Raw genomic sequence first — 12,284 nt, forward strand, 5'->3', positions numbered from 1 at the left:
AATCTCTCTGTATTCCCCAAGCAGGAGTCCATTATTCCTGTCCAGCAAAAAAAGATGCACTGAAACCGTTTCAGAAAGGATCCAATTAAAGCCAACCAATACAAGAAAACTTGTCCTTGGGCAGAGGCTCCGAGACGGCTGACCCGTGTGACAGTATTCATGTGTGAATTTGCCTAGGGTGCGAAGGGGGTTCTCTTCTGGTTGGGGGAGGAGGCCTAAGCCTACCCCTCTTGTGCGCCTGAAAGTAAGTTGTGCCAGTGGGAACTTGGCCCCAGGATTGGAGTTTGGCAATCCTTTGAAAAGGCACTTTTAAATTACAAATACTTCTTGAAAAGGAAAAGGAAAAAATTCAAATTCAAAATCTAAAATATTAAAGAAAACTGTTTATTGACTGAAAGCCTTTCCTTTTGCTTTCAGTCTCGAAACAGTACATAAAATTTGGTATTAAAGGCAGTTTTAAAAATGATTCAATGAGGGTGTAGAGATACATATATATATATAGTTTTCAGCTTTAATATTTTTATTTTTAAAATATAATAAACTCATCTCAAAGTTCTATCTTCTTGTCTGATGCAAATGCCATTGCTCTATGACTGTAATTCTCAAACATCCTCGCTGTGACCCCAGGAGAGTCCCACTACCTATTGATCTGTTTACCCATCTATGCTCTCTTATTTCTCAGGCAACCAATCAAAGAAAAAAAAAAAAACCCAGAGCAGTCTTTTTCTGGGTTTTGGTACTGCTCTGGGAGGGCAGGGATGGTTGTAATGCAGATCTGGTCAACTTGAACCCTGTCAGTTCACAGTCAGGTACTGGTTGGATCTTAACAATACATCGTTCTTTCCATCCTGCTAATAGGACTCCTGTAGCCTGTCCTGGGGTCTTGGCTTTTTAAGGGGAAAAGGATCATCCTTTTTGATTTTGCATCCTATGCAATCAATGGAGAACAGGAGTACCAGGGCCAAGTAGGTTTCGGAGAACTGCCAGCGAGGACTTCAGCCAAGACGATTAGTTCACAGCCATGACCAACTGTTCTCACCTGTCGTATATTGTACCAGGGATTTAAGGAATGAAAGGCACCACTTCCTGCCACCCCACCTCGGAGCCCTCTTGTACATCCCGTAGTCTACACTTTAAAAAGAAAACTTTAAACACAAATGTACTATGATCTACTTCAGAAACTGACCAAGGTGTGGGTCACAAATAGAATTCCGCATGCATTTCTAAAACTAACCTGACATGTACAGACTACCCATTGTGAGGATGACACTGTCTACGAACACAGACGATCTAATCTCTAGCACCTTATCTCCAAGAACACTTATATTTTATATACAGTAATAGCTCACATTTAGGAGAATCACTATGGAAAGGAATACACCACTGAAACAGACAAAAATACCCAATTTTTAACATGAAAGTTGTAGCACAGATGAAGGGGAGGGGGGATCCACTCGGCTTTGAAGCACCAAACTAAAACCCATCGTGTTTTTGCCCATGTCTTAGAACAAGAGAGACCCAGTAAGGAGTCCTTGGATGTAGCAAACCTTTTGTGAGTGTACAGGTTACTGCGTTTTCCCCTTGGTGTGTGTACTGTGAGATAGGAGAGCTTTGAGGGGCAGCGATGGGAACCTTTGACTCCTGTTGACGACTCATGGACCTCGAGGATTCTTACTCTGCTTACCAGACTGCCCTGGACTTGGCCACTGACCTGGCCGTCAGTGGTCAAGTTCTGTGAATTTTAGCTTTTCTCTCTTCCTTCAGCCAGTCTTGCTGCTTTTAGCCGAAGACTGTTTGTTGGAAGCAAGCTGGGCATTTGCCGTGGAGGCAGAGATTGACTGTAAGTACCTGAAAAGGACTTGGGACAGGACGGCCGCTTCTCCTTGCCGTTTGGGCTCTGACCTCACCGCTCTAGCTCCTTGTGCCTGAGCTCGGAGGGGCTTGGGGGGCCGAGAGCCCGAAGACAGTGGGAGAGACAGACAGACGGACGGAGAGGGTTAAAAGCCACGACTGACCAGATTTTCTCCCCTTATCTTGGGAACGGGCTCACAGCCAGCTGTTCCTGTAATCTTTCGGCTGCTCTAGAAGGAAAAGACAATTTGCTTAGAGAAGCCTCTCTTGACAGCGCCGGGTTTGTCTTAAAGAGACAAACAAAAAAGGACATTATGAGGGGAAAATATTTCCTTTGTTTTTCTTCCCCCTCAAAAGATGGGGAAGGGCAGTTATGAAGAGAAAAATACGGTCCCGTAGTTTAAATTGTTGCTTCGTTTTAGTCCAGCAACCTTTGAGGCGTCTATCTTGGAGAGCTGACATTACCGGATGATAATTTTTTCTCTTCCAAAGGGTGTCTGTCAGATATTTTTAAGAGCCTTTTGGCAAAGTCTAAGAAAGAAAACCTAGTTTAATCTTGTGAATTATTCTTTGGGTAGTATGAAAAAATCTCTTGAAGTAACTTTACCTAGCTTAATTGGCAAATTATGTATAAAATAAGGCAGTATCAGGCACCTTACAATTTTATAGGTAAAGTTTTTTTAGTGGTGATTGTTTTTTGGCTGAAGTAATTGGACCGCAGCTACAGGATTGAAAGTGCTCCTAAAGATGCGTTGTATTGGGTGCTTTTCTGGGGGGGCGGGGGTAAGAAATGAGGTGTCTACCTCCTCCTATTCTAAAATGGCACTTCTCCTCACCTGTTGAATTTGAAGTCGGTGTTCCGTCTTCTCTAAACTGGATTGGAGTTGGGGAGACAGAAAAGTACCTTTAATGGCTGGTCACTCCTGTTGTTCACTTCGGTCCATCCCTGGTCCTTCCCTGCCTCCCCCCCCCCCCCCCGCCCCCGTGAACCTGTCAGCTCCGGGTTGGGTTGGGAGGGGATGAATGGGAATGAGTCAGCACACAGAGCTTCAAGCACAGGATATTCCTGAGGGGCGAGCATAGCAGGGGGACGGGGAGTGGGCATGAGGGCAGGAGGTGGGCAGGGAGCCGGAAGTGCAGAGCACATCCCAGTAGCGGGTCTTTGCGGTGCCTTCCAGAAGATGGACCTCACGGAAGTCCGAGGGGCCTCGGGGGCTTGCTCCTTATTACTGCCTTCCCAAGCTTGTGGAAATTGGTGTGTTAGTCAAAGCACCTGCGACTCCTTGGCGAACTGGATGCTCTTTTATTCTTAAATAAGGAAATCATTAAATTGGAAATCACATCATTTCAAAGTCTGGTTTGTCTGGCCCCTGTACTTTAATGGGATTTTTACTGCATGTATGAAGTGGCCTTGGCAAAAGAATACCTCCTTCAAAAACATTTAGGAAAAGCTATTGCGCCTAAGGATGTGAGGCTAATGATGACTTTTTTGTGTGCCTTCCAATTTTCAAATGACAAAACAGTGCGTGCAGTAAAAACTCATTAAGTTGATAGTGCTTTATTCAAAATAGCATAAAATTTGAAGCAGTTGCTATCTCCAAGCTAACTAGAGGCCCCTATTCGTTCATTAACAAGAAAGTGTCAGCAAAGCAGAATAGTCTTAATTGAAAAGGTCCTCTTCTCCAGCCACCTTTGAAAAATCCAATTTCCTATAAGAATGGACAATGGCTAAGGTATGGAAAGCGGAACTTGACAGAGGCAAAGTGAGTCCTAGAGAATGTCGTGTGTGCTGGTAAATGAACTTACCACACCCGTACAGGTTCTGCTTCCATTTTGATTTGGGATTTTGGCAAACAGTTTTCTCTGATACACTTTGAAGGGGGTGAGCTTTAAAAATAAAACAAGAAGTTGAGTTTCAGCAGACTATTTGGAGACCCTTATGTTTGAAATCCTCCTGCCTACCCAGGGAAGCATTTCTACTCAAAGGATAGGCTACCTTCAACTCCGCTGACCATGACGGATCTTCAAGGCGATACCCCTCCCCTCACAGCAGGACTGGTCATACGGGCCATTTCTTCACCTTGATATCTTTTGAGGACCGGTCAAGCCAAGAGTTTGGCAAGAAATTGGTAACGTCAATTTATGACTATTAACTTGCTTTATACACCTCGGTAGAAAAATAAATGATTGGCAGAGCTAAACTTCAGCCCCCGTGTCTTGTCTGAAGTACCACAAATTCCAAAGGAATGGGCTCGAAAGTCGATACAGTTATCAGAGCTATATCAAGTCGACAGTTCAGCTCAGTATTGTTTGGGTCCATACCCTCTCTTTTCCTAAACTCTGGACATGGCAATGCCAAGTTCCCATACAGACTCATTCACAGCCCAATACACAGCTGTTTACCTCTCCCCCTTCAGAAGCTCATGCTGGAATCTGTCAAGAGGAAGAGATAAGGTATAAGTGAGCTTGGCTTTTAAATTAATGTAAGTCGAGTTCTAATTTAGACCCGGTAATCACACAAGGAGACTAAGCTCTGAATGCGACCATCGTTACGGACAACCAGCTGAGTAACCATTCTTTCAACCAAATACTCCTTCCTCTCCCTCCACCCATACGGACACTGGATTTCTGCATGAACACTTGACTGACCACAGAGTTGCTTTAATTTGGTCTTCAGAAGGATCAAAACCATTGTCTTGACCATTCCCTGGTTCCCTGTTACTTGGTCATGTCGGTACAGTCTGTGCCTGCAGAAATACACAAGTATATACCCACCCCAAGTGATCTCAGGGTTTGGGATCTGACAAGAGAGTCAACCTCTGTATTGGCTCTAGGGATGATGTAGATAACATAAAGGTTTTCCCAAAGTGATATACTTCAGCAGTAATACTTAGGAGATGGCTGACCTGAACGCTTTGAAATTGCGATTGTTTGGAATAGATCAGGGGCTTGCCAGGTACTGAGACATCATCCTCTCGTTGTTTCGGACTCTCTTCCATTCCTCTCCCACATCTGCGGAGAGCTTAAAGGCTTCAGAGAGAGCCATAGGTGGAAAAGACACAGGGGTGAGCCTGCAGGAAAGAAAATGTTTCTCCTGCCTTGCTTGTTCCCCATGTGGAGATCATATGCCTTGTCTATGATCTCATGGACACAAAAGAGATTTCTAGTGGGCACAGTACTCCTGATTGGCAGAGTGAGTTTTGTAGGATTTTGGCCACTGCTGATTTTCTTTTACTTTTTTTTTTTTTCCTGGAAATACTGTTGGACCAAAAAGGCCTTTCTGGAAACACACACACACACACACACACACACACACACACACACACACACACACACACACACAAGTGATTGGCAGAGATTTGGAGGATTCTTACGAGCATCTCAATTCAATCACGAAGGGAAAATGGTGAAAGAGTGGCATGATTTCTGTCCCACTATTATTCAGATAGGAGATAGAAAATAGGTTAGGGTCAACTGATAGTTTTCCATTTGCATGCCATAATTTTGGTCTCAGCCCATGCACAAACCCAGGATTTTATAGAAAAAAAAGGTCAACTCTTTAGCCCTCCGAATGTGTGATATTTCTCTATCTTCTCCCTTGGACTAGCTTCCCATTTCAAACATGCCCTGTTATCCTCTTCCACTTTTCCGGATCCCTTTAGAAGATCTAGAAACCTTCTTGGTATTTTAACTACACGATGCCCTTAGTTTCCGTAATAGTCTTTGCACCAGACTGCGGGGCTCCTCAGCCAGTCGGGTTCTGCTTCCTGGGCTCCATGGATGACTTGGTCCATTGCTTCTCCTTCAGGGGAACATAGGCTGTAGCCTTTGCCCGTGAGCTCAGAGGTCCTTAGGTTCACCGCATCATCTTCCTTTTCCCTCAGAGCCAAAGCTGACACACGGTAGCTCTGGTCAGACAGACAGACTACCAAGCGCGGGTCCGAAATGGATAGCCCTTGATGCTTTAAAATTTAGAGCCTAATAACTTTTTTTTGGGGGGGGCATTTCCGTCAAAACCCTCCAGTCCATCCTTCGAGGGGCACACTTTTCAGGGAAGACCCCAGTCCCTGCCTCTACCATATGGTTACCTGCCTTGCGGTGAGAGGATGTGTGCGGAGCCTTTGCCTGGAATGGTATGGGTTGCCATTAATGGGGTTGTGCATGGTCCATGGAAGAGAAAGCTGCTCCTGTTTTCTGTGCACAGTTCAAGGGTTACCTTGGGACCGACTTCAGGGCGAAGTGGCAGAATCATGAGAAGGGACGGTCTTGCCTTCGGTGCCCGCCTCGGTGCCGGCTTCGGTTCCGGGCAGGTCTGGGTGGCTGTCTTCCTTGCGGGGCTTCTCCTTGCAGAAGAACTTCCTCAGCATGTCCTGGATCTCCTTCTTGATGGTCTTGTGCATGTAGCCATAGATGTAGGGGTGGATGCAGCACTGCAGGAAGAAAAGCCAGATAATTATGGTGATCACCCACTGGGGCACCTTGGTCTGGACATCCACCCACACGGCCAGAACTGCTAGAAAGCAGTAGGGACCCAGGGACAGCACGTAGGAGAAGATGATGAGGAAGATCACTTTAGCAGCTTTGCACTGGTAGCACCTGGGCAGAGGGGGGTCGCCGTTGCTGTTGCGACGACTGGCTGGGAGGCTCTCTGGGATGTTCACTGCCTCGATGTCCTCCTCGTTGAAATTGATGTCTTCCTCTCCAAACTCCACGTCATCTTCACCCAAGTCAATGTTGCACTGGCTGACCTCTGCGCGGCCCTGGTCTGCCTTCTTGCTGCTCTCAATTGTGGGGCCGCCTTCCTTACCCTCTGTGCTGCCTTTGCCGGCCGCCAAGCTGCCTTCTCTGGCCTCTTCGCTGCCCTCGGCCTCCACGCTGCCCTCCTTGGCCTTGACGTCACCTTCGCCCTGGCCGTGGAACTCGCTCTCACCCTGGAACGCATCCTTTTCCCCTTCTTTTTCGTTCTCGTTCTCCACACGGTCCTTGGCTCGCACCTCCAGGCTGTGGCTCTTGACGTTGTACAGCAGAGCGTGCTGCCGCCGGGCGGCACCGAACACCACCGAGTAGCAGGCAATCATGACACTCAGCGGGATGATGATGAAGGACACGACGCTGAGAACCGTGTAGCTGGGGCTGGCCCCCCAGATCATGGAGCAGAGGGCGTTGCGCTCGTCGAAGGCGGCCTGGCCCCAGCCGTAGAGTGGGGGTGTGCTCTGCAGGATGGCCACGATCCAGGTGCCGTAGAGGAGCATGTAACCCCGGCGCGGGGTCATCTTGGCCGGGTAGGAGAGAGGGTGGATGATGGACAGGTAGCGATCCACCGACACCACGACGATGGTGTTGACGCTGGCAAAGGCGAACAGGTGAGTGAGGCTAACCAGGGCCGTACAGAAGTGGCTGTTGAGGGGCCAGAAGAGCGGCATGGAGGTGGCCACCACCCAGGGGGCCACGAGCGAAATCTGCAGCAGGTCAGTGACGAGGAGGTTAAAGATGAAGCGGTTGGTCACCTGCAGCAGCTGCGGCTTGCGCTGCAGCACGAGCGCCAGCACTATGTTGCCGACGAAGGAGGCGGTGAGGAAGATGAGCAGGACGCTCGAGCGGATGATACCGTGTGCCAGGCTGATGGGCATTTTGGAGAGGGGCAGGCACGCGTGGCTGCTGTTGTTTTCGCGCGTGCTGTTGGTGCAGGTGGACGCCATGGCGACAGCAGGCGACGGGTGCCGGTTCGCAGCGGGCACCACCGGCGGGCGGCGAAGGGGCGCACGGAGCGCGCTCACTGCCTAGGCTGGGGACGGAAGAGACACGCGGGCCGGGTTAGTCCCCCTGCCCGGGTGCGATGGCGGGGCGCTTCCGCGCCGGGCAGCAGCGCGGCAGGACCCCTGCCCCGGAGCCCCCGCGCGGCCCCAGTCCGCGTCCGGGCAGTTTCTCTGAATCTTTCTCTTACTCTCTGGGTCTCTCCGCCTCTCTCTCTCGGGGGGGGGGGGGGGGGGTCCTCCGAGTCCCTCCCTCCCGTCTCCTGCGGGCGCGTGCGCGCGCTCTCGGCGTGTCCCCCGCACTATCTGGGGGTCCCCAAGTTTCGATCTCTCCGGAGATCCCACCGCCCGCTCGCCCGCCAGCGCATGCGCGCGCGCGCGCTCCGTTCCTGCCTGTTTACCTGCGTCGATTTGTCTCTTTCCCTCCAGTGTCTCTCACTAGCGCACTTTCCTCTATCTCGTGTGTGTGGGTGGGTGTGTGTGCGCGCGCGCGCGCGCGGTGACGGGTTTTCTCTGACTCTCTCAGCCCTGCCTCTCACTCTGTCCTCTGTCCCTGTTTCTCAGTCCCTCGCCAGCACGTGCGCGCTGTCTGTCCGTCTCTGCCAATCTATCCTCCTCTCACCTCCCTTAGTCTCTCTCGCCCATCTCTCCCTCCCACTCTCGGTCAGTCTCTCTCTGCGTCTCTTGCGCCAGCGCGCTTTCTCTGTAGCTGTGTGTGTGTGTGTGTGTGTGTGTGTCTCGGTCTCTGGTCGGCTTTCTCCCGGTCTCATCCGGGTCTCTCCCTCCGTCTCTTTCCGATGCGCTCTCGTCTGCCTCTGTATCTCTGTCACTGTCTCTGTCGCTCGCCAGTGCGTGCGCCTTTGCGTCTTCTCCTGTTGCTGTCTCTCCATTTCTCTCTCACAGTCTATTTCCCTGACAGTCACTGTGGGTCCCCAATGCACCTGTTCAGTATCACTCGCTGAATGTGTGTCTCCGTCTTCGTGTCTCGCCAACTCTCCCTCCGGTTCTCTTTGCGTCTCCCATCTCTAGCTGCGTTTGCTCCGTCTGTCTCGGACCCTCTCCCCTCTGTGTCTCCCTGCCCCCCACCGCGCCCCGTGCATTCAATTCTCTCTTTGTCGCTATCTGCTCGCCTCTCTCCCTTCAGAGACCACCTCTCTGAAGATCTCCTGCTTGTCTCTCCTGATGATCTCTGTCTCTGCCTAGCTCAGGCTATCTCTCCGGCGCGTGCACTTTTAAAAGGGAAGTGGGTTTTTCTCCCCAGTCTCTCATTCTCCCTGGGACTCCCACTAAACACTTTCCTTGTATCTTTAGGTGTGTGCGCACCTCTGTCTTTCTCCATCCATCTCCGACGATCCCTCACCTCGGGTTTTCTCTGGCTGGATCTCTGTCTCTGATCTCTCTCTGTCGACTTTATTTTGCCATGGAAACCAGCTGCCGCCTAGGCCACCCGCGGGCTCTGGTGGATCAATCTCCTACTTTCTCAGCAGCGCAGCCGCGGCTGGATGCAGGGACGATGCCTACTGCGACCCCCTCCCCAAACTCCGCATCCTCCCTGCATCCCCAAGCCCACCGCGCAGCGCATCGGTGGCAGCGGGTGTAGGGATGGGTGAGCTTGGGGAGAGCGAGGGAGGAGAAAGGGGTGCTGGAGGGTCTGAGAGAGAGCGCAAGAAATTGAGAGGCAGAGAGAGAGAAAGAGATTGAGAGAGAAGAAAATGAGAGACAGGCAGAGATGAGAGACAGAGACAGCCTGAGAGCCACAGAGCGAAACAGAGAAGACCGGGAGAAGAGACACAGGGACGATGAATGAGCAAATCAGAGACAGAGTGAAAGGCAGAGAGTGGGAGAAAGAGAATGAGAGACAGAGAGACTGGGAGAGATGGAGAGAGAAAAATCGCAAAAGAGGACGAGAAGCAGAGAGCGTGAGAAAGGACGAGGAGACATCTTCGGGGTCGGGGTGGGGGTGGGGGCGGGAGCGAGGGAAAGTGCGAGGGAAACCGCGAGCGCGAGGGGCTGGCCGAGGGGGGCGAGGCGGGGCCGCGCCGGGGGTCTCCGCGAGGGGCCGCGCAGCCGCCGTCGGGCCGCGGCGCACGGGGCGTCCCGGGCGCCGGGGCGCGGGGGCCCGCTGGGCGCAGGGGCCGCGGCGCGGGGAGCGGAGCCGGGCCGCTTACCTGTTGCTGCCGGAGGCGTCGCGCCGCGGGAGCTGCGTGCCGGTCCCTCGGGACTCGGCGCGCTCGACCAGGCGGCTTCTCGAGGCGCCGGCGGCCGGGAGCGGGCCCGGGGCGGCGGGAGCCGGGCGCCTGTGCCCGCACGTCCGGCCGGCGCGGCGCGCTGCGAGCTCTGAGCGGCGGCGGCGGCGGCGGCGGCGGCGGCGGGGGCGCGCGGCGTCTTAAGGCAGCGCGGGGCCCTCACCTTGCGGCGCCCCCCTCCCCTCGGCCTCCGCCCGCGCCGCTGACGCACGAGGCCGCGGGCGCCCGGAGCAGCGAGCGAGCGGGCGGGGGGCCCTGCGACGGGCCCGCGTCCGTCTCCTCACCCCGCAGCAGCGGCCCGCGCGGTCCCAGCTCCCGGGAGACCTGGCCGAGGGGGGCTCGGCACCGGGGCGGAGGTTCCCGCAAAAGCCATGCCCGCCCAGCCCCCGGATTTCGGGCCCAGTTATGTGGAAGAGAAGCAGAAACCTGCGCCAGGGCCTGGGGCCTCGACCTTCGAAGACCCCCAGGCCCCCATTCCCGCCCCCCACCCCCCAAGGTACAAACCGCCCCTGGGCCTGAGAGACGAAGTGGCCCTGACAGCACCGGTTTTCCACAATTGTCTCTAGAACCCAGCAAGAGCTTAGCAGCGGTTCCTTTCCTGTAGGTCTTGGGAGCATTGCAGCTCAGACAAGCTCCGTGATTGTCCACTGTATTATTTGATTGAAGTCTGACTATAAGTCAGTCTCTCTCTCCCTCCCTCTCTCGATTTCTCCGCCAGGTACTGTGCTAAACTGTTGACACAGAAAACTGCGGGACCCTTACCCCAGCCTTGCAAGATAAGGACCGCTGTTATCTTCATTGATAGATGCAGAAGCAGAAGCCTAAGTTCGAGCCTAAGTTCAAGTTAGTGTTGCTTCTGCTCTATGAAGAGTCTCTGGTCCGTCCCAAACAGGTACACGGAGTGTTTGCTCTTTACCGTATGTGGGCAAATACCCCTCTCCCCAGCCCCAGAGGGGAGGGTCGTGTCCAGGAAGGTGTCCCAGGCCAGGGGTCACTTGGATCTGGTTTCCAAGGGCTGTTGAAACGTTTTCCAGGCAGGATGGAAGAGGGAGAATGTGTTCTTGGAGAAGGAGATGCCCGGACAAGGAGGGCTGCAGGAGAGATCTGGGGGCCAAGAGAGGCTGCAGCATGGTGAGTGCCAGCAGGGGAGCTGCAAAAATGGGGTAGGAGTGGATCCTGTTGGCCTCGAATGCCAGTCTGGGGACTTCGGACTTTATCCTGAGATCCCGTTGAGGATTTGTTTTATTATGAACAATTTCAAACATGTACAAATATAATGAGAATAGTAAAACAATTCTCCTTGTTCCCATCATCCAGCCTTAACAGCGATAAATATTTTGCCACTGTTGTTCATTGATTTTGTGTGTGTGTGTGTGTGTCTTTTTGCCATTTCTTGGGCTGCTCCCGCGGCATATGGAGGTTCCCAGGCTAGGGGTCGAATCGAAGCTGTAGCCGCCGGCCTACGCCAGAGCCACAGCAACGCTGGATCCGAGCCGCGTCTGCAACCTATACCACAGCTCATGGCAATGCCGGATCGTCAACCCACTGAGCAAGGGCAGAGACCGAACCCGCAACCTCATGGTTCCTAGTCGGATTCGTTAACCACTGCGCCACGACGGGAACTCCCATTGATTTTTTTTTAAAGGAAGTTTTAGTAGGTGAAAAAAATTAGAGTATAAAATTACATATATATGTATTTAAAAGGCCTATATATTTTTAGAAATGAATTCAGAACGTGAAGGTGGAGAAGCCAGTATGTTAAAAGTTAGTATCTAGTGTATGATAAGATGATATATGATTTAGAAACAATTTTCATTTTTCATGGATGGTTTTTGTGCAGGGCGATGTGGTAAGATGTCTCTTTTTCCAGGGTCTCCTGGAGGCAGGGCTGGGGTGGGGGTGGTGAGGTGTTGAATGGAGAAAGAGCAGAAAGAAGGCTGTGTCAGGGGACAAAGAGGGGTGTAATGGATGACAGGGAGGGGGCTGAGCAGAAACCAATAGAGGGGCAAGATTGACAGTGGAGAGGGATGAGGGCAAGGAGGTACTGGGGAGGGCCTAGGATGACACAAGTTTCGGAGTTGGTTGATGAGATGGATGGAGGTCCACTCCCCACCCTCTGGCTGCATCCCTGTCTTTGGACAGGGACACAAGGCAGGTGTATAATCAGGCCCCGGGATGCTCTATGGATTTTAAGTCCTATCATTTGCATAGATCATTGCCCCCCCCCATTTTTTTTTTTTTTTTTGGTAGGCCTGATTTTATCTGCCAGAGTTTGAATGGTGTAAACCTGGTTGCTTTTCTTGGAGATAGTTTCCGTGATAATCACAGTTATTAATTCCTAGCCTCACACTGGCTGTGGTGCAGGGTCTTGGGTGGCATGCACTGTCAAGTGGCAGGTCGTTCAGACTCGATGTTTTATTTTTATTTTTTTGTC

The 12,284-nt window shown here is 52.1% G+C and overlaps 1 protein-coding gene across 1 annotated transcript; it reads right to left on the reverse strand.

The window, feature by feature from the left end:
* Nucleotides 1-6,080: 6,080 nt before the first annotated feature.
* On the reverse strand, nt 6,081-7,550 carry GPR101 (G protein-coupled receptor 101). Its single transcript, XM_047764734.1, has one exon. It carries the CDS (start codon nt 7,548-7,550, stop codon nt 6,081-6,083), a length of 1,470 nt encoding a protein of 489 aa, XP_047620690.1.
* Between the last annotated feature and the right edge of the window lie 4,734 nt (nt 7,551-12,284).

The sequence above is a fragment of the Phacochoerus africanus genome, chromosome X, assembly GCF_016906955.1.
Source record: "Phacochoerus africanus isolate WHEZ1 chromosome X, ROS_Pafr_v1, whole genome shotgun sequence".
In the NCBI taxonomy this organism is placed as follows: domain Eukaryota; kingdom Metazoa; phylum Chordata; class Mammalia; order Artiodactyla; family Suidae; genus Phacochoerus; species Phacochoerus africanus.

Bases quoted from the DNA above. Each gene is read 5' to 3' on its own strand.
- GPR101 (XM_047764734.1), bottom strand. From the start codon at position 7,550: ATGGCGTCCACCTGCACCAACAGCACGCGCGAAAACAACAGCAGCCAC.